The following is a 22,566-nucleotide window of genomic DNA, read 5'->3' on the forward strand; positions in this document are numbered from 1 at the left end:
ATTAAATCAGTTCATCTTTGATGTTATAAGAAAGGTCTTGTATTCTCCAGGCAGTTGTTCATGGGCTTAATTGAAGATCTTTCACTTTTTTATAAAAATAACTTCTGTTTTCTCATAATTTTCCAACAAAATTTCCATAACAAATAATTTATTTCATGTAAGGACAGTTTCTGTTTTTGTGCAACACTTCAAAATGTTTTATAGGTGGCCAAAATTATAAGCTCAGATTTTGCTAAAAAATTATTTTAAAAGTTTTTGTTGTATGGTTAATTTTGGTTTCGGTGACTTTAATTCTTTTTTGACTGTTGAAAGGAAACTTCTTAATATGTTCATTATGTATTTGCTGAAAATGCGTCCTATCGTCATCTACTTTATTATCCTAAAAGATTTTTTATATAACAACTTTTTAAAATAACAGCTTTATTGAGATATAATTCACATGCCATAAAATTCACCATTTTAAAGCATACAATTCAATGATTTTTAGGATATTCACAGAGTGTGTCATCATCTCCACAGTCAATTTTAGAACATGTTCATCACCCCATTGAGAAACCCCATTGGCAATCACTCCCCGCCCTGAGACCCTACTCTGCTGCAACACAACATCACAAAATATACAATTCCATTTACATGGAATGTCCAGAATCTGCAAGTCCATAAAGACAGAAAGTAGATGAGTGGTTGCCTAGGAATTGGATTGTAGTGGAGTAGGGACTCAGGGCAGAGAGGAGATATGGGGAGTGATTGATAATGGGTATGGTATTTCTCAGTGGGGTGATGAACATGTTCTAAAATTGATTGTCGAGATGGTGACACAACTTTGTGAATATCCTAAAGGGATATCTCATTGTGGTTTTGATTTGTGTTCCCCTAAGGACTAATGATGAGTGTCTTTTTATAGGCTTATTGTCCATTTGCATGTCTGTTTTGGAGAAATGCCTACTCACATCCTTTGCCCATTTTTAAATTGACTTTTTTGTCTTTTATTGTTGAATTGTAAGAGTTCTTTATAGCAAATTATAGTAGCATTCATTAGGAAATTTGTGGCATACGTTCTTTCAGTCTCTTTTCTTTACTGTTCCAATTATTGTACTCTCAGATGTTATCATCTCCACTTGATTCTGTTAAAAATCTGTCCATAATTATTTTTTTATTTTTTTTTTTTTTGCGGTACGCGGGTCTCTCACTGTTGTGGCCTCTCCCGTTGCGGAGCACAGGCTCCAGACGCGCAGGCTCAGCGGCCATGGCTCACGGGCCCAGCCGCTCCGCGGCATGTGGGATCTTCCCGGATCGGGGCAAGAACCCGTGTCCCCTGCATCGGCAGGCGGACTCTCAACCACTGCGCCACCAGGGAAGCCCCATAATTATTTTTTAAACTAAAAAAGTTTAGTTCTTATAATTAAAATAATAACTATATTAATTATCAATTATGATTTATATAGGCATCACCATAAATATAGTATCATAACAAACACCTTACAATGTTATATTGGTATATGGAAAAAAAACATTCTAACTGAATCAGTCCTTTGATACTGACTAGACTGGTGGTGTGTTTGTATATAGTACTACAAACTACCCACGCACCCAGTGCACAGCTAGGCCACAACATTAATACCTTAACATGATGCATGGTAGTGGTATGTAGTCCTAAACAATAAAGTTGTGTTTAACAGAAGAATATTTTACACTGCTTCAGTTTTTAAATTTTAATTAAAATGAAATAGAATTGGGCTTCCCTGGTGGCGCAGTAGTTGAGAATCTGCCTGCCAATTCAGGGGACACGGATTCGAGCCCTGGTCTGGGAAGATCCCACATGCCGCGGAACGACTGGGCCCGTGAGCCACAACTACTGAGCCTGTGTGTCTGGAGCCTGTGCTTCGCAACAAGAGAGGCCACGACAGTGAGACGCCCGCGCGCCGTGATGAAGAGTGGCCCCCGCTCACCGCAACTAGAGAAAGCCCTCGCACAGAAACGAAGACCCAACACAGCCAAAAATAAATAAATTTATTAAAAAAGAAAAAATGAAATAGAATCAAAAGTCTAGCTCTTCAGTTGCATTAGCTATATTTCAAGTGCTCATTGCCCGTGTGTACCTAGTGTTTACTGTATCAGACAGCCCTGTGTTAAGTGTATCAGGATTTTAAAAAACATTAATACTGATTTTCTAGTACTTTATAGCTCACAGAATGCTTTGATATCTTTTTAACTTTTAACACCAATTCTGTGAGGTAGATGTGACAGAAATTATCAGATAATTATCAGATTATTAATTAATTGATAGATAAAATCAATTAATTAATAGATAAAATTAATTAATAGATAAAATTATCTATTTTATAGATGAGAAAACAAATTTTGAGAGACTGACCTACCCAAATAACACAACTGGTTAATGGTGATGTCAAGACTTGAATCAGGGACACTAAGTCTGTGGCCTTGTCCACTTATACTCTGCATTTTTTTAAAAAATAAATTTATTTATTTTTGGCTGCATTGGGTCTTCGTTGCTGGGTCTTAGTTGCTGCACGCGGGCTTTCTCTAGTTGCGGCAAGCAGGGGCTAGTCTTCATTGCGGTGCGTGGGCTTCTCATTGCGGTGGCTTCTCTTGTTGTAGAGCTTGGGCTCTAGGTGCACAGGCTTCAGTAGTTGTGGCACGCGGGCTCAGTAGTTGTGGCTCGTGGGCTCAGTAGTTTTGGCTTGTGGGCTCTAGAGCGCAGGCTCAATAGTTGTGGCACACAGGCTTAGTTGCTCTGCAGCATGTGGGATCTTCCCAGGTCAGAGCTCAAACCCGTGTCCCCTGCATTGGCAGGCAGATTCTCAACCACTGTGCCACCAGGGAAGTCCCTGCATTTTTTGATATAGATATTTTTGTGACCTAAAAGTACTAGAAGGGAAAAACAATATGCTTTGTTTATTCATTCAAGAAGTGTTTTTTCACCACCTCTTATGCCCCATATTCTTCTGGGCAGTGAGATACAATGGTGAACAAGACAAAGTTCTGGTCTTCATGGATCTTACCTTCCAATTAAGGCATTAGTGAACAAATATACACTATAGCACTAGGTAGTAAGTAGTATGTTCTAATACCATTTTCTGTGAGAATAAGTAGGAAATTTAGCTTAAATTTTAGTTCATGTTTAGGTTATCAAACGCTTATTGTGTTGATTTGATTTTTGTTAGCTAGATTTTTTTTTCATAAATATACTGCATGTATCTTTTCATAGGCAATATGAAGAAGATGAAAGTCAGTCAGAAGAAGACTACAGGAGTCTGAGTGCTTCACCCACTTATAAAGGCCTTCTAATGGTATGGGGACTATATGACTGATAAATACTTTTTTTATAAAGCAAAATGATAATCTAAATAATCTCCCAGGAAAGTTAACTATATTTTTATGAAATGTGTTGCAGTCATTACAGAATCAACTCAAGGAATCGAAATCTAAGATAGATGCACTTTTAATTGAAAAGCTGAATCTCCAAAAAGATTTGGAAACCAGGTGAGAGAAACTTGTCATTTTTATTTAACTTCCATTTAAGCATAAACTGGAATTTTGAATATTAAATAAATCATTCTGTCCCCTTTACTCTAAAACTAATGTTGGGGACCTCATACTCATACTTATTTTAGTCATTTGTCTCTCATATCATGGAAAGAGCAAAAATACATACATAGGCAAGGAAAGTGAGAAAATAGGAAGAAGATAAAACTGGGTAGGAACTCAGAATATATTCAGTCTTATGCCAGCAGGTTTCCCTTTCCCAAATAACTTTATTTTTTATTTCAATTGTTTTTTCCAAATTACTTTAGAATGTCTTATTACCTCATCATATGCCTGTGTTGTGGGAAGGGGGGGAATTAAAAAGTTTAACTGGCATACAACAGAAAGGTTTATTTATGTACATCATACAACCACAAAAGGATGGCACTCTACCTGTTAACAGAGAGTAATAAGGAATGCACACTGCTGAGACTTTTTTATTCAACAAATATTTGTTGAATACCTATTGTAAGTTAGACATGGCCTTAAGTTCTGGGATAATATATAATAAGCAAAACAAATACCTTGTTCTTGTAAATCTTATACTTTAATGGAGAGGAGACTGATACCTACAGTAAAAACCATTTCTATAAAGTTTAAAAGCCTGCCACATAATGATGTGTAAATTTATGGTTATTTGAATATGAGGTAAAAATTTATAAAACATGCATGGGAAGAATGAAGAATGAATTTCAGATAGGGGTCACCTGTGGTATGGGAAGGAGAGCAATGACAGTAATCAGGGTCACACATGGAGTTTTAAGTACATGTATAATGTTTTAGTTAAAATATTTGAAACAAATTACTGTTCCACTTTGATAAAGCTTGAGGGGTGGACACAGTACTATTTGTCTTACTATTCTCTATTCTTGTCCGTACATTTGAGATAATTTACTATAAAAACAAGTAATAGATTAATAACAATAAAAATGGGTAGAAAGTTTTGAACAGGGAATACACAGAAGAAGAAACCCAATGGCCAATAAATACCTCATTAGCAATCATGAAATTTTTTTTTAATTAACTAATTAATTTATTTTGGTTGTGTTGGGTCTTAGTTGCTGCATGTGGACTTAAGTAGTTGTGGCACGCGGGCTCAATAGTTGTGGCTTGCGGGCTCTAGAGCACAGACTCAGTAGTTGTGGTGCACGGGCTTAGTTGCTCCGTGGCATGTGGGATCTTCCTGGACCAGAGCTGGAACCCATGTCCCCTGCAGTGGCAGGCGGATTCTTAACCACTGTGCCACCAGGGAAGCCCAGCAATCATGAAATATTTTAAGAATTTTTAAGCATATTTGTGACAAGTAACAGGGTATACACTATTGTTTATTATTAAATATCTTTACGGTATAGTTTTATTAAATAAAAATAAGTGCGTTCAACATGATTTATCTTCTACAGGCCCACACAGCATGAATTAAGACTTTATCAACAACAGGTGAAGAAGCTGGAGAAAGCCCTTAAGAAAAGCATCAAGTAATTATATTTTACCAAAGTTAAAAATTTATTAAGATTTTGTATCTTATTATTTATTTTTATTATCTGTCAGCTTACTCCATAGTGACCGTGGCTCAAAATTACCAGGCTGATGGGGGGAAATGACATTAAAAATGGGTATTTCTGGTTCCACAGTTTTAAAGGTTTCTACTTTAAAACTTCTGCATTTGGCTGTATATGCATCTTAAATAAGAACAAGGAAAAGGTAATTGTCTGATATAATAAAAGGCAAAGATTTTAATTAGAAAGTTGTCTTTGAAAGTCATGGAGGAATTGCAAGAGAATCATTGAAATTAGAGGTGACAAGGCCGAAATTTTTGTTGGTGATAGTTATGACATGAATAATATATAGCCTCATTGTATTTTTTTTTTTTAACATCTTTATTGGGGTATAATTGCTTTACAATGGTGTGTTAGCTTCTGCTTTATAACAAAGCAAATCAGTCATACATAAACATATGTTCCCATATGTCTTCCCTGTTGCGTCTCCCTCCCTCCCACCCTCCCTATCCCACCCCTCCAGGCTGTCACAAAGCACCGAGCCAATATCCCTGTGCCATGCGGCTGCTTCCCACTAGCTATCTACCTTACTACGTTTGTTAGTGTGTATATGCCCATGACTCTCTCTCGCCCTGTCACAGCTCACCCTTCCCCCTCCCCATAACCTCAAGTCCGTTCTCTAGGAGGTCTGCGTCTTTATTCCTGCTTTACCCCTAGGTTCTTCATGACATTTTTTTTCTTAAATTCCATATATATGTGTTAGCATATGGTATTTGTCTTTTTCTTTCTGACTTACTTCACTCTGTATGACAGACTCTAGGTCTATCCACCTCATTACCAATAGCTCAATTTCGTTTCTTTTTATGGCTGAGTAATATTCCATTGTATATATGTGCCACATCTTCTTTATCCATTCATCCGATGACGGGCACTTAGGTTGTTTCCATCTCCGGGCTATTGTAAATAGAGCTGCAATGAACATTTTGGTACATGACTCTTTTTGAATTTTGGTTTTCTCAGGGTATATGCCCAGTAGTGGGATTGCTGGGTCATATGGTAGTTCTATTTGTAGTTGTTTAAGGAACCTCCATACTGTTCTCCATAGTGGCTGAACCAATTCACATTCCCACCAGCAGTGCAAGAGTGTTCCCTTTTCTCCACACCCTCTCCAGCATTTATTGTTTCTAGATTTTTTGATGATGGCCATTCTGACTGGTGTGAGATGATATCTCAGTGTAGTTTTGATTTGCATTTCTCTAATGATTAATGATGTTGAGCATTCTTTCATGTGTTTGTTGGCAGTCTGTATATCTTCTTTGGAGAAATGTCTATTTAGGTCTTCTGCCCATTTTTGGATTGGGTTGTTTGTTTTCTTGTTATTGAGCTGCATGAGCTGCTTGTAAATTTTGGAGATTAATCCTTTGTCGGTTGCTTCATTTGCAAATATTTTCTCCCATCCTGAGGGTTGTCTTTTGGTCTTGTTTATGGTTTCCTTTGCTGTGCAAAAGCTTTGAAGTTTCATTAGGTCCCATTTGTTTATTTTTGTTTTTATTTCCATTACTCTAGGAGGTGGGTCAGAAAGGATCTTGCTGTGATTTATGTCATAGAGTGTTCTGCCTATGTTTTCCTCTAAGAGTTTGATAGTTTCTGGCCTTACATTTAGGTCTTTAATCCATTTTGAGCTTATTTTTGTGTACGGTGTTAGGGAGTGATCTAATCTCATACTTTTACATGTACCTGTCCAGTTTTCCCAGCACTACTTATTGAAGAGGCTGTCCTTTCTCCATTGTACATTACTGCCACCTTTATCAAAGATAAGGTGTCCATATGTGCATGGGTTTATCTCTGGGCTTTCTATCCTGTTCCATTGATCTATCTTTCTGTTTTTGTGCCAGTACCATACCGTCTTGATAACTGTAGCTTTGTAGTATAGTCTGAAGTCAGGGAGCCTGATTCCTCCAGTTCCTTCTTTCGTTCTCAAGATTGCTTTGGCTATTCGGGGTCTTTTGTGTTTCCATACAAATTGTGAAATTTTTTGTTCTAGTTCTGTGAAAAATGCCAGTGGTAGTTTGATAGGGGTTGCATTGAATCTATAGATTGCTTTGGGTAGTAGAGTCATTTTCACAATGTTGATTCTTCCAATCCAAGAACATGGTATATCTCTCCATCTATTTGTATCATCTTTAATTTCTTTCATCAGTGTCTTATAATTTTCTGCATACAGGTCTTTTGTCTCCTTAGGTAGGTTTATTCCTAGATATTTTATTCTTTTTGTTGCAATGGTAAATGGGAGTGTTTTCTTGATTTCACTTTCAGATTTTTCATCATTAGTATATAGGAATGCCAGAGATTTCTGTGCATTAATTTTGTATCCTGCCACTTTACCAAATTCATTGATTAGCTCTAGTAGTTTTCTGGTAGCATCTTTAGGATTCTCTATGTATAGTATGATGTCATCTGCAAACAGTGCCAGCTTTACTTCTTCTTTTCTGATTTGGATTCCTTTTATTTCCTTTTCTTCTCTGATTGCTGTGGCTAAAACTTCCAAAACAATGTTGAATAATAGTGGTGAGAGTGGGCAACCTTGTCTTGTTCCTGATCTTAGTGGAAATGCTTTCAGTTTTTCACCATTGAGGATGATGTTTGCTGTGGGCTTGTCATATATGGCCTTTATTATGTTGAGGAAAGTTCCCTCTATGCCTACTTTCTGCAGGGTTTTTATCATAAATGGGTGTTGAATTTTGTCAAAAGCTTTCTCTGCATCTATTGAGATGATCATATGGTTTTTCTCCTTCAATTTGTTAATATGGTTTATCACATTGATAGATTTGCGTATATTGAAGAATCCTTGCATTCCTGGAATAAACCCCACTTGATCATGGTGTATGATCCTTTTAATGTGCTGTTGGATTCTGTTTGCTAGTATTTTGTTGAGGATTTTTGCATCTATGTTCATCAGTGATATTGGCCTGTAGTTTTCTTTCTTTGTGACATCCTTGTCTGGTTTTGGTATCAAGGTGATGGTGGCCTCGTAGAAGGAGTTTGGGAGTGGTCCTCCCTCTGCTATATTTTGGAAGAGTTTGAGAAGGATAGGTGTTAGCTCTTCTCTAAATGTTTGATAGAATTCGCCTGTGAAGCCATCTGGGCCTGGGCTTTTCTTTGTTGGAAGATTTTTAATCACAGTTTCAATTTCAGTGCTTGTGATTGGTCTGTTCATATTTTCTATTTCTTCCTGATTCAGTCTTGGCAGGTTGTGCATTTCTAAGAATTTGTCCATTTCTTCCAGATTGTCCATTTTATTGGCATAGAGTTGCTTGTAGTAATCTGTCATGATCTCTTTTATCTCTGCAGTGTCAGTTGTTACCTCTCCTTTTTCATTTCTAATTCTATTGATTTGAGTCTTCTCCCTTTTTTTCTTGATGAGTCTGGCTAGTGGTTTATCTATTTTGTTTATCTTCTCAAAGAACCAGCTTTTAGTTTTATTGATCTTTGCTATTGTTTCCTTCATTTCTTTTTCATTTATTTCTGATCTGATTTTTATGATTTCTTTCCTTCTGCTAGCTTTGGGGTTTTTTTGTTCTTCTTTCTCTAATTGCTTGAGGTGCAAGGTTAGGTTGTTTATTCGAGATGTTTCCTGCTTCTTAAGGTGGGCTTGTATTGCTATAAACTTCCCCCTTAGAACTGCTTTTGCTGCATCCCACAGGTTTTGGGTCGTTGTGTCTCCATTGTCATTTGTTTCTAGGTATTTTTTGATTTCCTCTTTGATTTCTTCAGTGATCTCTTCATTATTAAGTAGTGTATTGTTTAGCCTCCATGTGTTTGTATTTTTTACAGATCTTTTCCTGTAATTGATATCTAGTCTCATGGCGTTGTGGTCAGAAAAGATACTTGATACAATTTCAATTTTCTTAAATTTACCAAGGCTTGATTTGTGCCCCAAGATATGATCTATCCTGGAGAATGTTCCATGAGCACTTGAGAAAAATGTGTATTCTGTTGTTTTTGGATGGAGTGTCCTATAAATATCAATTAAGTCCATCTTGTTTAATGTATCATTTAAAGCTTGTGTTTCCTTATTTATTTTCATTTTGGATGATCTGTCCATGGGTGAAAGTGGGGTGTTTAAGTCCCCTACTATGAATGTGTTACTGTCGATTTCCCCTTTTATGGCTGTTAGTATTTGCCTTATGTATTGAGGTGCTCCTATGTTGGGTGCATAAATATTTACAATTGTTATATCTTCTTCTTGGATCGATCCCTTGATCATTATGTAGTGTCCTTCTTTGTCTCTTTTAATAGTCCTTATTTTAAAGTCTATTTTGTCTGATATGAGAATTGCTACTCCAGCTTTCTTTTGGCTTCCATTTGCATGGAATATCTTTTTCCATCCCCTTACTTTCAGTCTGTATGTGTCTCTAGGTCTGAAGTGGGTCTCTTGTAGACAGCATATATAAGGGTCTTGTTTTTGTATCCATTCAGCTAATCTGTGTCTTTTGGTGGGAGCATTTAATCCATTTACATTTAAGGTAATTATCGATATGTATGTTCCTATTCCCATTTTCTTAATTGTTTTGGGTTCGTTATTATAGGTCTTTTCCTTCTCTTGTGTTTCTTGCCTAGAGAAGATCCTTTAGCATTTGTTGTAAAGCTGGTTTGGTGGTGCTGAACCCTCTCAGCTTTTGCTTGTCTGTAAAGGTTTTAATTTCACCATCAAATCTGAATGAGATCCTTGCTGGGTAGAGTAGTCTTGGCTGCATGTTTTTCTCCTTCATCACTTTCAGTATGTCCTGCCACTCCCTTCTGGCTTGTAGGGTTTCTGCTGAGAGATCAGCTGTTAACCTTATGGCGATTCCCTTGTGTGTTATTTGTTGTTTTTCCCTTGCTGCTTTTAATATGCTTTCTTTGTATTTAATTTTTGACAGTTTGATTAATATGTGTCTTGGCGTATTTCTCCTTGGATTTATCCTGTATGGGACTCTCTGTGCTTCCTGGACTTGATTAACTCTTTCCTTTCCCATATTAGGGAAGTTTTCAACTATAATCTCTTCAAATATTTTCTCAGTCCCTTTCTTTTTCTCTTCTTCTTCTGGAACCCCTATAATTCGAATGTTGGTGCGTTTAATGTTGTCCCAGAGGTCTCTGAGACTGTCCTCAGTTCTTTTCATTCTTTTTTCTTTATTCTGCTCTGCAGTAGTTATTTCCACTATTTTATCTTCCAGGTCACTTATCCGTTCTTCTGCCTCAGTTATTCTGCTATTGATCCCATCTAGAGTACTTTTAATTTCATTTATTGTGTTGTTCATCGTTGCTTGTTTCCTCTTTAGTTCTTCTAGGTCCTTGTTAACTGATTCTTGCATTTTGTCCAATCTATTGTCCATTCTATCTCCAAGATTTCGGATCAACCTTACTATCATTATTCTGAATTCTCTTTCAGGTAGACTGCCTATTTCCTCTTCATTTGTTAGGTCTGGTGCATTTTTATCTTGCTCCTTTATCTGCTGTGTGTTTTTCTGTCTTCTCATTTTGCTTATCTTACTGTGTTTGGGGTCTCCTTTTTGCAGGCTGCAGGTTCATAGTTCCTCCTGTTTTTGATGTCTGTCTCCAGTGGCTAAGGTTGGTTCAGTGGGTTGTGTAGGCTTCCTGGTGGAGGGAACTAGTGCCTGTGTTGTGGTGGATGAGGCTGGATCTTGTCTCTCTAGTGAGCAGGTTCACGTCTGGTGGTGTGTTTGGGGGTGTCTGTGGCCTTATTATGATTTTAGGCAGCCTCTCTGCTAATGGGTGGGGTTGTGTTCCTGTTTTGCTAGTTGTTTGGCATAGGTTTTCCAGCACTGTGGCTTGCTGGTCGTTGAGTGAAGCTGGGTGCTGGTGTTAAGATGGAGGTCTCTGGGAGATTTTCGCCGTTTGATATTATGTGGAGCTGGGAGGTCTCTTGTTGATCAGTGTCCTGAAGTTGGCTCTCCTACTCAGAGGCAGAGCCCTGCCTCCTGGCTGGAGCACCAAAAGCTTTTCATCCACACGGCTCAGGATAAAAGGGAGAAAAAGTAGACTGAATTAGTAGAAGTATGAGGAAAGAAAGAAGGAAAGGAGGGTAGGAAGGAAGGAAGAAAGAAAGAAAGAAGCAAAGAAGGAAAGAAGGCAAGAAGGAAAGAAAGGAGGGAGGGAGGGAGGAAGGAAGGAAGGAGGGAAAGAAGGAAAAAAGACAGAAAGAAAGAAGATACAGTAAAAATAAAATAAAGTATAATAAAGTTATTGAATTAAAAACTTCTTATTTAGAAAAAAAAAAAGGGACGGAAAGAACCTTAGGACAAATGTTGGAAGCAAAGCTATACAGACAAAATCTTACATAGAAGCATACACATACACCCTCACTAAAAGAGGTAAATGGGGAAAAATCCTAAATCTTGCTGTCAGAGACCACCTCCTCAATTTGGGATGATTTGTTGTCTAAAGGAGGGAAGGAAGGACGGAAAGAAAGAAAGAAAGAAAGAAAGAAAGAAAGAAAGAAAGAAAGAATGAAGGTAAAGTATAATAACGTTATTAAAATTAATTATTAAGAAAAAAAATTTAAAAAAAAACATGGACGGATAGAACCCTAGGACAAATGGTGGAAGCAAGACTATACAGACAAGATCTCACACAGAAGCATACACATACACATTCACAAAAAGAGGAAAGGGGAAAAAATCGTAGATCTTGCTCCTAAAGTCCACTTCCTTAATTTGGGATGATTGGTTGTCTATTCAGGTATTCCACAGATGCAGGGTATATCAAGTTGATTGTGGAGCTTTAATCCGTTGCTTCTGAGGCTGCTGGGAGAGATTTCCCTTTCTCTTCTTTGTTCTCACAGCTCCCAGGGCTAAGCTTTGGATTTGGCCCTGCCACTGCGTGTAGATCGCTGGAGGGCGTCTGTTTTTTGCCCAGACAGGATGGGGTTAAAAGAGCCGCTGATTGGGGGCTCTGGCGCACTCAGGCCGGCGGGGACGGAGGGGCACAGAGTGCGGGGCGGGCCTGCGGTGGCAAAGGCCGGCGTGACTTTGCACCAGCCTGAGGCGCGCTGTGCGCTCTCCCGGGGAAGTTGTCCCTGGATCCCGGGAACCTGGCAGTGGCGGGCTGCACAGGCTCCGCGGAAGAGGGGTGTGGAGAGTGACCTGTGCTCGCACACAGGCCCCTCGGTGGCGGCAGCAGCAGCCTTAACGTCTCCCGCCCGCCTCTGGGGTCTGCGCTTTTAGCCGCGGCTTGCGCCCGTCTCTGGATTCCGCGCTTTCAGCCGCGGCTCGCGCCCGTCTCTGGATTCCGCGCTTTCAGCCGCGGCTCGCGCGCGTCTCTGGATTCCGCGCTTTCAGCCGCGGCTCGCGCCCGTCTCTGGGGTTCGCGCTTTTAGCCGCGGCTCGCGCCCGTCTCTGGAGTTCCTTTAAGCAACGTTCTTAAACCCCTCTCCTCACGCCCCAGGAAACAAAGAGGGAAGGAAAAGTCTCCTGCCTCTTCGGCAGGTGCAGGCTTTTCCCTGGACTCCCTCCCGGCTAGCTGTGGTGCACTAACCCCTTCAGGCTATGTTCAAGCCGCCAACCCCAGTCCTCTCCCTGCGCTCCGGCCTCAGCTCGCAGCCCCGCCCACCCCGGCGGGTGAGCAGACAAGCCTCTCGGGCTGGTGAGTGCCGGTCGGCACCGATCCTCTGTGCGGGAATCTCCCCGCTTTGCCCTCCGCACCCGTTGCTGTGCACTCCTCCGCAGCTTCGAAGCTCCCCCCTCCGCCTCCCGCAGTCTCCGCCCGCGAAGGGGCTTCCTAGTGTGTGGAAACTTTTCCTCCTTCACAGCTCCCTCCCACTGGTGCAGGTGCCGTCCCTATTCTTTTGTCTCTGTTTTTTCTTTTGCCCTACCCAGGTACGTGGGGAGTTTCTTGCCTTTTGGGAGGTCTGAGGTCTTCTGCCAGCCTTCAGTAGGTGTTCTGTAGGAGTTGTTCCACGTGTAGATGTATTTCTGGTGTATCTGTGGGGAGGAAGGTGATCTCCGCGTCTTACTCTTCCGCCATCTTCCGCCTTCTCCCTCATTGTATTTTAAAACTAAAGGTTGGGGCTTCCCTGGTGGTGCAGTGATTGAGCGTCTGCCTGCCTTCCGTCGTGCCCCGGTGTGGGAAGATCCCACATGCCGTGGAGCGGCTAGGCCCATGAGCAATGGCCGCTGAGCCTGCGCGTCCGGAGCCTGTGCTCCGCAACGGGAGAGGCCACAACAGTGAGAGGTCTGCGACGGCAAAAAAAAAAAAACAACTAAAGGTCCCAGAATGAATGCAGTGTGTCATTCATATCCACCACCTCTCTTTTATGACTTTGAAAAGCATGTACTCAGAGGAGTTTTAAAAAGTTGGTCTTCAAATAGTGATAGTATTTTCTGAAGATTAGCTATGTGTACTCTTTGATTCAAGGGAATGGGACTTGAAGTAGTGCAGTGAGCACTGAGATGAAATATTTTAAAAATGACATGAGTTAAAATATGCATTAGGTGTATTAAATCAGTTGTATTAGCATATGTTGATTCAATTTTCAGTGACAGCTGTTTCCTCCTCATGGCAGCACATGCCACAGTGAAAGGGAAGTATAGTATTCTGGCCATCCAGGAATTACATATTAAGTTAAATTAAGGAAGGAAAACTAAAAAAGAAAAGAGAATTGAAAGGTTTGGAAAGGTTGCCTTCATTCATTCAATTAATATTTTTTCCCTTCCTACGATTGCTTGATATTTTAGGTACCTGTAGTACCTCTTCCTATATGCTTGGCATTCTGCATACTGAAATTACAGTGGTAAATCAAGTAGAAAAGGTTCTTGCTCTCATGAAGGTTATGTGAAGGGGGAAGGGCAATGAAAAAATAAATGACAATTTAGATATAGTATAAGTACTAAAGGTGAAATAGTGTGAGAGTTGCTATTGTATGAGTTTGGACAAGAAGTGGTAGTGACATGGTCAAAGGTGGCAGTAGTGGAGATAGAACTGATAGGACTTGGTGATGGATTGGGGATATAGGCAGCTGACGGGGGGAGAAAAATCAAGAGTCAAAAAATCCAAAAATCCACTAATCAAGACTAAGTTTTAGTCCTGAATAACTAGGTAGTTGTTGGGGCATTAGCTGAGATAGGAAAATTGGTCAAGGAGCAGCTGGGAAAAGGAGGATGTAAGGGAGATAAAAAGTCAGAGAAGGTGTAAGGGAGGAAAACTTCTCAGCCTTCTTAGGGTCTCTGGCTGGGCCTGAAAATTAAACTGACAAAGACAGATTAACATGAGAAAAGTATGTAAATTTATTTAATGTAAGTTTTACCTGACCTGAGAAGAAATGAAGACTTGAAGAAATTGTTAAGCTTGAGCATTTACTAGGTTTGATGAAGAGTGGAAAGTTGTGGGAAAATGTGATAGTACAAAAGGGTATCAGCTAAGGGTAATAAACTGGGGGAAATTCAGATTCCTTGTCTTCAGAGATAAAGATGCTCCTTTCCTCTGGGTACAGGGAGGGCACCTGTTGCATGAGGGTCTTATGGTCTGCTTCAGGGGAGAAGGGGGAGGTCAGAGTCCTTCCTGCTGCTGCCATTTCTCAAATTCCTTTAGCTTAAAACATTTCTTATGTCAAAGTGGCATATTTTGGGTTTTTTGTTTGTTTTTGTTTTTGGCCACACCATGGGGATTGTGGGCTCTTAGTTCCCCAACCAGGGATTGAACCTGGGCCACGGCAGTGAAGCCCGGAATCCTAAGCACTAGGCCATCCCTCAAAGTGGCATATTTTGGAGTGGCATATCCTGATCCCCTTCAAAGGAATCTTAGGACTTCAATGTAAATGTATCAGTGAAGATACTCACACACACAAAGGCATGCACATATATTCATAGAGATATCTAGTCGTTTCCTCATTATTCACAGATTGCATATTTGTGAATTTGCCTATCTGCTAAAATTTGTTTTTAATCCCCAAATCAGTAGTGGTGGCACTTGCACAATCATTCATGGATGTGCCCAGTATACACATTTTCAGCTGCGGAACAACGTGATGCTCTGCCCTTTTGTTTCAGCTTTCATAATGTAAACAGTCATTCTTTTTGCTGTCATATGCCACTTTTATTTTTTCATTTTTTGCTTTTTGTTGGTGATTTCTCCAAGATGGTCCCAAGCATGGTACTGAAGTGCTGTGTAGTGTTCTACACACAAGAAGGCTGTGATGTACCTTGCAGAGAATATACATGTGTTAGAGAAACTTCATTTAGGCATGAGTTATAGTGCTGTTAGCCATGAGTCCAATGTTAATGAAACAACAGTATTTAAAAAGATGTCTTTATAAACATTAACACACATAAAACAAGGTTATATATATTGATCAGTTGAGGAAAATGTGACCAGAGGCATGCAGGAACCTGATCCTGTATTTCCGCTAGCAGCAGTGGTTCAGTCTTCACTAATTCAGTGTACATGGTGACTTTATAGAGTATAACTACCATGAATAATGAGATTTGATTGTGTATATGTTTTTTGTTATTCATTTGGGAACTGGTTTTTAGAGTGACTTCACTATTAGACTTTAAAATTGTGATTCAGAACCAATCCCTGCTATGTATTCCTGTTGAATTTTGAAGAAATGATTTGCATTTTGAATAAAGGATTTGTGTTTTTTTTTAGAAATTTACATTTGGAATTTAAAAAAATCTGTCATTAATTTGTTTTTAAGTTTGGAACTTTTGTAGTATCTAGATGTGAAACAGAATTAGGAATGTTAGATAACTTGCCCATATTGCACAGGAGGTGGTATGTGGAAGAACTTGGAAAGAAATCAGGTCCATACCCAAGCATTTGGACTCTCAAGCTCACACTCTTAACCACCACACTGATAACTAAAACCAAACAGAACACCCAATGAAAAAAACTTTTTCAATGTAAAAAATTTTCAAATTTTTATTTTCTGCTGGGGCAGAGGTAGAATATTTTTTTCAAAGAACTACTGTGATGTTAGGGAAATAATCAAAAATAAAAATCTCCAGGGGGATGCGCTGGTCCCCAGCATGGCGGCCGCTTGGCCCTCCGGGCTGGTTGCTTCCAAGACTGCTGCTGCTCGGCTCCTGGCTGTCCTGTGGGCTGTGTCAGTAACCATAGGACCTTGGGGAGCTGCCGCCGGCGGCAGCAAGGAGTCACTTAAGTGCGAGGACCTCAAAGTGGGACAGTATATTTATCAAGATCCAAAAATAAATGATGCTACACAAGAACGAGTTAACTGTACAAACTACACCGCTCATGTTCCATGTTTTCCAGCACCCAACATAACTTGTAAGGATTTTGGTGGCAATGAAACACATTTTACTGGAAACGAAATTGGTTTTCTCAAGTCCATATATTACCGAAATGTGTTTGTTAAAGTTTTACACTGTAGGATTTTGTGGAATTGGGAACCTAATTGATTTCATTCTTATTTCAATGCAGATTGTTGGACCTTCAGATGGAAATAGTTACATTATAGATTATTATGGAACCAGACTTACGAGACTGAGTATTACCAATGAGACATTTAGAAAAATGCAGTTATATCCATGAATATTGTTTAAAAGAAACAGATTTGGGCCTCCTTGATTTTAATAGAGAGCTCTCTGTGTGTAGATTTCCAGATTTTCCTTTTTCCGTCTTCACATACCACATTATGGATTCTGTTTAATTTTTTGTTGCTGATGTTTTTGTTTTGTTGTATCAGTTAAAAACATATTATTCTGCGATTTATTTAATAGAACTTTGAGATTTATATGATAATACAGTCTTTCTTAGGCTACTGTCTCTATGAGATAGATAGCTTATTACTCTGATATTAATGTATTTTCCAAAGGCAAGTTGCCACTTGTCCTTTTCGCTTCTGAAAAATAAAAGTATGACTTATTCAAAAAATTAAAATAAAATCTCCTGTCAACCCAGTGAATCCTCTCCACATATGTAGGAAAAAAAAGAAACAGTTTTATATAACAGTTGGAATAAATATCCAGCCAGACTGCAGTGTGCATTAGAGGCAATCTGCTAAAGAGATTTCAAAGACCGAAAGAAATCTCACCCTTTAATATAGCCAGGCAGATATGCAGTCCATTACATACATGGAATTGTCTTTAGCCAAAGGAAAAATGAAACGTATTGTATCTTCATGACAAGGAGGAAGTTACAAGTTAGAGCCAGGAGCATAGGCTAAGCTCCAACAGGGAAAAGGAGACAAGGCACCCTCTTCCCTGATGTCCACCTTTGAAGAGATGGTTCTAAGGTTCCCAAGAAAGACATTGCTAGGTATAAAATTGGCAGGAGGCTTACGTAAATTTTAACAAGATCTACATACTTCTTAGGATTTATAACTACAGGTTTTCCAAAGGAAATGCTACAAGAAAAGGAGAGGAAAGTCTCTCCCCCCACCCTTATTTTTAGAAATTTATTTATTTATTTATGGCTGCATTGGGTCTTCGTTGCTGTGCACAGGCTTTTTCTAGCTGCGGCGAGCAGGAGCTACTCTTCGTTGCGGTGCGCGGGCTTCTCATTGCACTGGCTTCTCTTGTTGCGGAGCACAGGCTCTAGGCTAGGCGCGTGGGCTTCAGGAGTTGTGGCATCCGGGCTCTAGAGCGCAGGCTCAGTAGTTGTGGCGTACAGGCTTAGTTGCTCCGCAGCATGTGGGATCTTTCCGGACCAGGGCTTGAACCTGTGTCCCCTGTATTGGCGGGCGGATTCTTTACCATGGCGCCACCAGGGACGTCCCTCTTTCCCTTTTATAACTAGAGAAAATTAATTTTTTTCTTTAGTCTGTAGTTATCTTTCAACTAACCAGTCTTCAAATATCAAATTAATTTAACATGGGAAAGCTTCTTGTTTGAGTTAATATTACAAACAAGTTGGTTATAAAATTCTGTTGCTGGGAAGTGATCAAATAGGTCTGCCAGTGCAAGATAACCAAAGGTACTACACTAATTCCATTTAATTTTTCAGTGGTATTTATATTTTGCTAGAAGAAAATAAAATCAGAATTTCATCACCCTAGTGTTGAGCTGACAGGAGTTGAGGTGGTCAGTTAGGAAAATGAGCCAAACTGAAATTAACAATCAAGGCTTTACTGACTTACTGCAGTAATATAAGAAAGAGGCCAAAACAGGACTGGCTCCTTGGTGTTCCGTTTTTCCCCATAGAATGGCATCAGGTAAGGGTCAATAAATGACATGCTGCACAGATGACTCCTGTTTTTTCATGGGCCTAGGGGAAGGGCAGGAAGTGGAAAAATACTGAGTCAGAGTGGAAAAAGTGTTTTAGTTAAGGCTCCCCCATCCATCCCCCAAAGAGAACTCCAGAACAGGAGTCACCATGAGATTATGGAAAGGCTTCAACAGACACAGTTAAAAGCTATGAAGTGTCTGCACATAGAAACTTATCAACATAGTTTTTAAGTTGGGAGTACAGTTTTCTGGATTTCCAGACTCCACAAAGAAACATAGCTGTTGCTGCTAGCTATGTGGAATGGGTGTCTGCTAAGTATGTAAAGAATTCCTTAGCCATTTTAGGAGACTTTTATGGCCTTCAGGCTCTGCTCACTACTCTGGAGACTATAAAACAACCCTGGAATATTTCTGAGTACAGCATATTCTGTTCAAACACGGGTTTCTAAAACACCAATTAAGTCATATGCAATTGGAAAATAAGGGAATGATTAATAGTATAACATAGAAGTTGAATTGTTTACATGCACTTTTTTCCTAGGTACAAGGAGTTAGAATAGCAGTATAGTATAGACTTCAGAAAGGGGAAAGCTTTGCTAGTATAGGCACCTGCCCTTTCAGATCTATCTTAAGAAAATTTAAAATGAGAAACTGCACCCAGGGCTCCCTCCCTGACCCTCAGCATTAGACAGACTATAGGCTGGAGGCAGGTTGCGCTTCTTTCCTCACCTATTTTAACCTCAGCTTCTTTGGCCAGGAGCAGGTTGCCCTTCTTTCCTCACCTATTATAACGTCGGCTTCTTTGGCCAGGAGCTCCACTTCCATCTTCATAGTTTTGGCATCCTCAAGCCAACGTTTCTGCTCTGTTGGCTGTGCATTTGTAATATCGCCTGAGGCAACCTCCAGACATACTTGAGCTGTCTAACTTATCTCCTGAGGCACCAATTATTGTTTTTGTTAGCTGTCTAGTTATAAAGCTGCATCAGTTTTAAATAGTCTGGTTACTAACACTTCCTTTTCTCCTGAACCCTGTTATTTTCACGTGTGGTTTTGCAGAATACAAAAGTTTTCAGGAGTATTATGCTGTGGCAAATATTTACTGTGAGACTAGGTGAACCAAAGGTCCATTCCCCATGAATCCCTAGCTTTTACTAATCCTTACCTCCTGTAAATTTAGAAAAACAATGGGATTAAATAAATTAATACATGTGAGTGCTTAGAAGAGTTCCTGCATAGAGAAGTTTCTCAATAAATACTAATTATTGTCATCACCAGGCTCCCAATATATGTTAGTTATTATCGTTATTACATTGAGGGTATCTGTTTATTCACCTAATTAATTGAATCACATTTCATTTCCCAGAGTGACTGTAAGCTAGTACATGCAATGATATATATATTCAGGTTACTATACTGACAGTTAAAATATTATATATCCATAGTATAATATTTATTAATCATACTTGCAAACAGTTCATTGATAAATTAAACTTTTCCACCTGAATGAAAGGTTAACTAACATTTAAATTCAGATATGTCAGTTGACTTGTAGTCCCACTATAGAGCTGTTGGCTTTTCTGTGTCACTTTTGTATTCTAGACAGCATGCTCCTGGCACTGCCTTTAGGCAAAACTGTCAAATATGTGAATATGGTAAATAGATGGGAAGTCAAGTGGAAAATAGATTGTGAGGTCTCTGTGTCTAGTAGAGGAAGGAGGGTGACTTTTTATTAGAGCTAATTCTGTTTATTTTGTTTCTGGCATATGCTCACCAGAGAGCAGAGAAAAGCAATTGAGTGAAGATCAAGGGGAATACATGTGAGTGAAGGAGATAATTGTAAGGTGGTAGTAAGAGATGAGGTAAGAAAGGAGTCCAGAGGAATATTGGGTTAGGACTACCAGCATGGAGAAGTTCAAACCTAACCCAAGGAGATTGGATTTAGTTCTAAAAGTAGTGGGAAGCCACTGTTTTTTAGTAGGCAAATGACATGATAGAATGTCGCTATTCTATTTTACAAACAGCAAGTAAAGCTTACTAACGAGTCATGGAATCAGTTTTAATGGGTCAGGGTTCCACAGGAAACTGATAGGCATACTGGTTAATTTGAAGTGGGGTTAATAAGAGACTTTTTTCTGAGGCATGGTGGGTGGGGGAGAAATATTTACTACAGCCTTGACTTCAGAGATATTTGGAGAAGGGCTACTACGTGGATACACTCGTGTTTTTAGGTTTCTGGACAAAGAGACTTTCCCCCAGAGTTCTGGTAGCCACCTGGGACAATGGTCTCTTGGGTTTTCATGCCCTCTTGACTGGCAGGTGTCACTGTTGTCTTCTCTTCGGCACCAGAGGACTATGAAGAAGGAAGGACCAAACTGCCTAGCTCTTGGCTGCTGCAGTGCCCAAACTGTTTTCCCTACCCACTGTTTGTTGATTCCCTTACCTACAGCATCAAGCTTGGAGTACCTTGGAAGTTGCTTTCATCCTTTACTGTAGTTCTTTCCTATTCTATTTTTTATAAGTGCTGGGGACTGGTTAGAACTTTCTTCATTAGTCTGATCCCTTTAGTTTGCAGGGATTCCTTCTATATTGTGTCTGTTAAGAGGGTCTTCTTGTTTTCCAGTGACAACATGGCTTAAAATTTTAAAAAAATGTATGCATATATGCATGTATGTGCATGCACATAAACACGCATATATATGGAAAATGACAAAGCTTTTGGGAGGGTAGCTGGATCATTGGCTTATTTTTGTCATCTTAATCCAGTGTCTAGTAAAGCATTTTGTATTATCTTGGGTTTTTTCCCCTTTAGATTACAGGATCTTATCAGTCAAAAAAAGGCTGAGGACAAAGACGGAAAAGATGAGCCCAGCAAAGATAACCAGCAGCAGACCCTAATTGACCAGAGATACTTTCAGGTATTGAACAGTTGACAGAAAGACTGGGGTTTATAGTGAACCTTGGTTACAATCACAGTATAACAAATTATCAATTGGTAAGGAATACTTGTATCCTTTATTTGTGTTGCTTAGCCTGTCTTGTCTTGCCATGACATGCTACTTGGCTAAAAGTTGGTAACTTGACTGAGAATTTGTCTTACCCTTGAAAAGAGACTTTGGCCTGTTCAAAGTAGGGTAGTGAAAAGCTGATAAGATTTTAACAGATTTTATAATCCTTTTTTCTACCTACTTAAGCCATTTCCCTTTTTATTGTTTTTGTTTTTGCTGTTGTTGATATTATTACATAAGTAAATCTATTTCTTAAGGTCCTTGTATGCTTTTTTTTAATTTAGATATTTAGTCCATCTGAAATTTAATTTTCTATGTGGTATGATGTAAAGATCTAACTTTACTTGATTTATAGACCATTTATTATTGAATAAATGAGCAAGTAAGCCTGGTAGTTTACTGACTGAACTGGGCCTGCACTCATATTTTATTGGGCCCATACAGGTTTTTTTAAACTTTGAATTAATTACTAATTTTTTTTAATTAAGGGATTTTTATTTAAGTCCTTATTTCTAGTTTCTCTTAAAAAACCAAAGAATCTGGCAGCAAATTCTTGCATAGTCGTTATCAGCACAGAATTAGGCCTTTCCCCTGTCACATATGGGCATGTGCTCTTCAGTTAGCCACAGTCCCACCCCGTCCTTGCTTCACTCATTTATGCTCTTACCTGGCTTCTATAGGCATTTGAGTTTGCAGCTTCTAGTTGACTATTGTTTCTCTACTTTACTGAATTGAAACGTATATCATATACCATATGCCCTTAGATGCATAGGTTTGTTTCTAGACTCTCTAGTCTCTTCCATTTCTATACTAATTTCTGTAGCTTTATAGTAGGTTTTGATACCTTTTAAGGTAAGTGTCTTGTTATTGTTCTTTTAAATTTTTTCCTTGGATATATTTTTAGCACATTTATTTTCCTGTATGAATAATTTGTCAAATTCAAAAATAGATCCCATTGAGATGAGCTGAAATTGAGTTAATGTTTTAGATTAATATTTGGAAAAATAATACATTTACAGTTTTTTTAAAAACTTTATTTATTTGTTTGGCTGTGCCAGGTCTTAGTTGCAGCATGTGGGATCTTTAGTTGCGGCCTGCGGGATCTTTAGTTGCAGCATGTGGGATCTTTATTGCAGCATGAGAACTCTTAGTTGCGGCATGTGGGATCTAGTTCCCTGAACAGGGATTGAACCTGGGCCCCCTGCATTGGGAGCGTGGAGTCTTAGCCACTGGACCACCAGGGAAGTCACCACATTTACAGTTTTGAATCATCTCACTCAGAAATATGTCTCTAATTTTCTTTGGGTCTTCCTTTCTAGCTTTCAATAA

General features: G+C 39.3%; 1 protein-coding gene and 1 pseudogene across 5 annotated transcripts in view; both read left to right on the top strand.

Moving 5' to 3' along the window:
• CEP70 (centrosomal protein 70) overlaps positions 1–22,566 on the top strand; it is an 87,754-nt gene that overhangs the window by 43,139 nt on the left and 22,049 nt on the right. For 4 of the 5 annotated variants that reach the window (XM_060149754.1, XM_060149757.1, XM_060149755.1 and 1 more), the window contains 4 exons: positions 3,230–3,311; positions 3,416–3,504; positions 4,947–5,021; positions 21,042–21,147. In XM_060149754.1, the coding sequence (XP_060005737.1) occupies positions 3,230–3,311; positions 3,416–3,504; positions 4,947–5,021; positions 21,042–21,147 (352 nt within the window). The remainder of the gene's footprint in view (positions 1–3,229; positions 3,312–3,415; positions 3,505–4,946; positions 5,022–21,041; positions 21,148–22,566) is intronic. The other variant, XM_060149756.1, reaches the window with a different exon arrangement.
• LOC132520425 (TM2 domain-containing protein 1-like) lies at positions 16,058–16,623 on the top strand (annotated as a pseudogene).

This window comes from Lagenorhynchus albirostris, chromosome 5 (genome assembly GCF_949774975.1).
Source record: "Lagenorhynchus albirostris chromosome 5, mLagAlb1.1, whole genome shotgun sequence".
Classification (NCBI taxonomy): Eukaryota; Metazoa; Chordata; class Mammalia; order Artiodactyla; family Delphinidae; genus Lagenorhynchus; species Lagenorhynchus albirostris.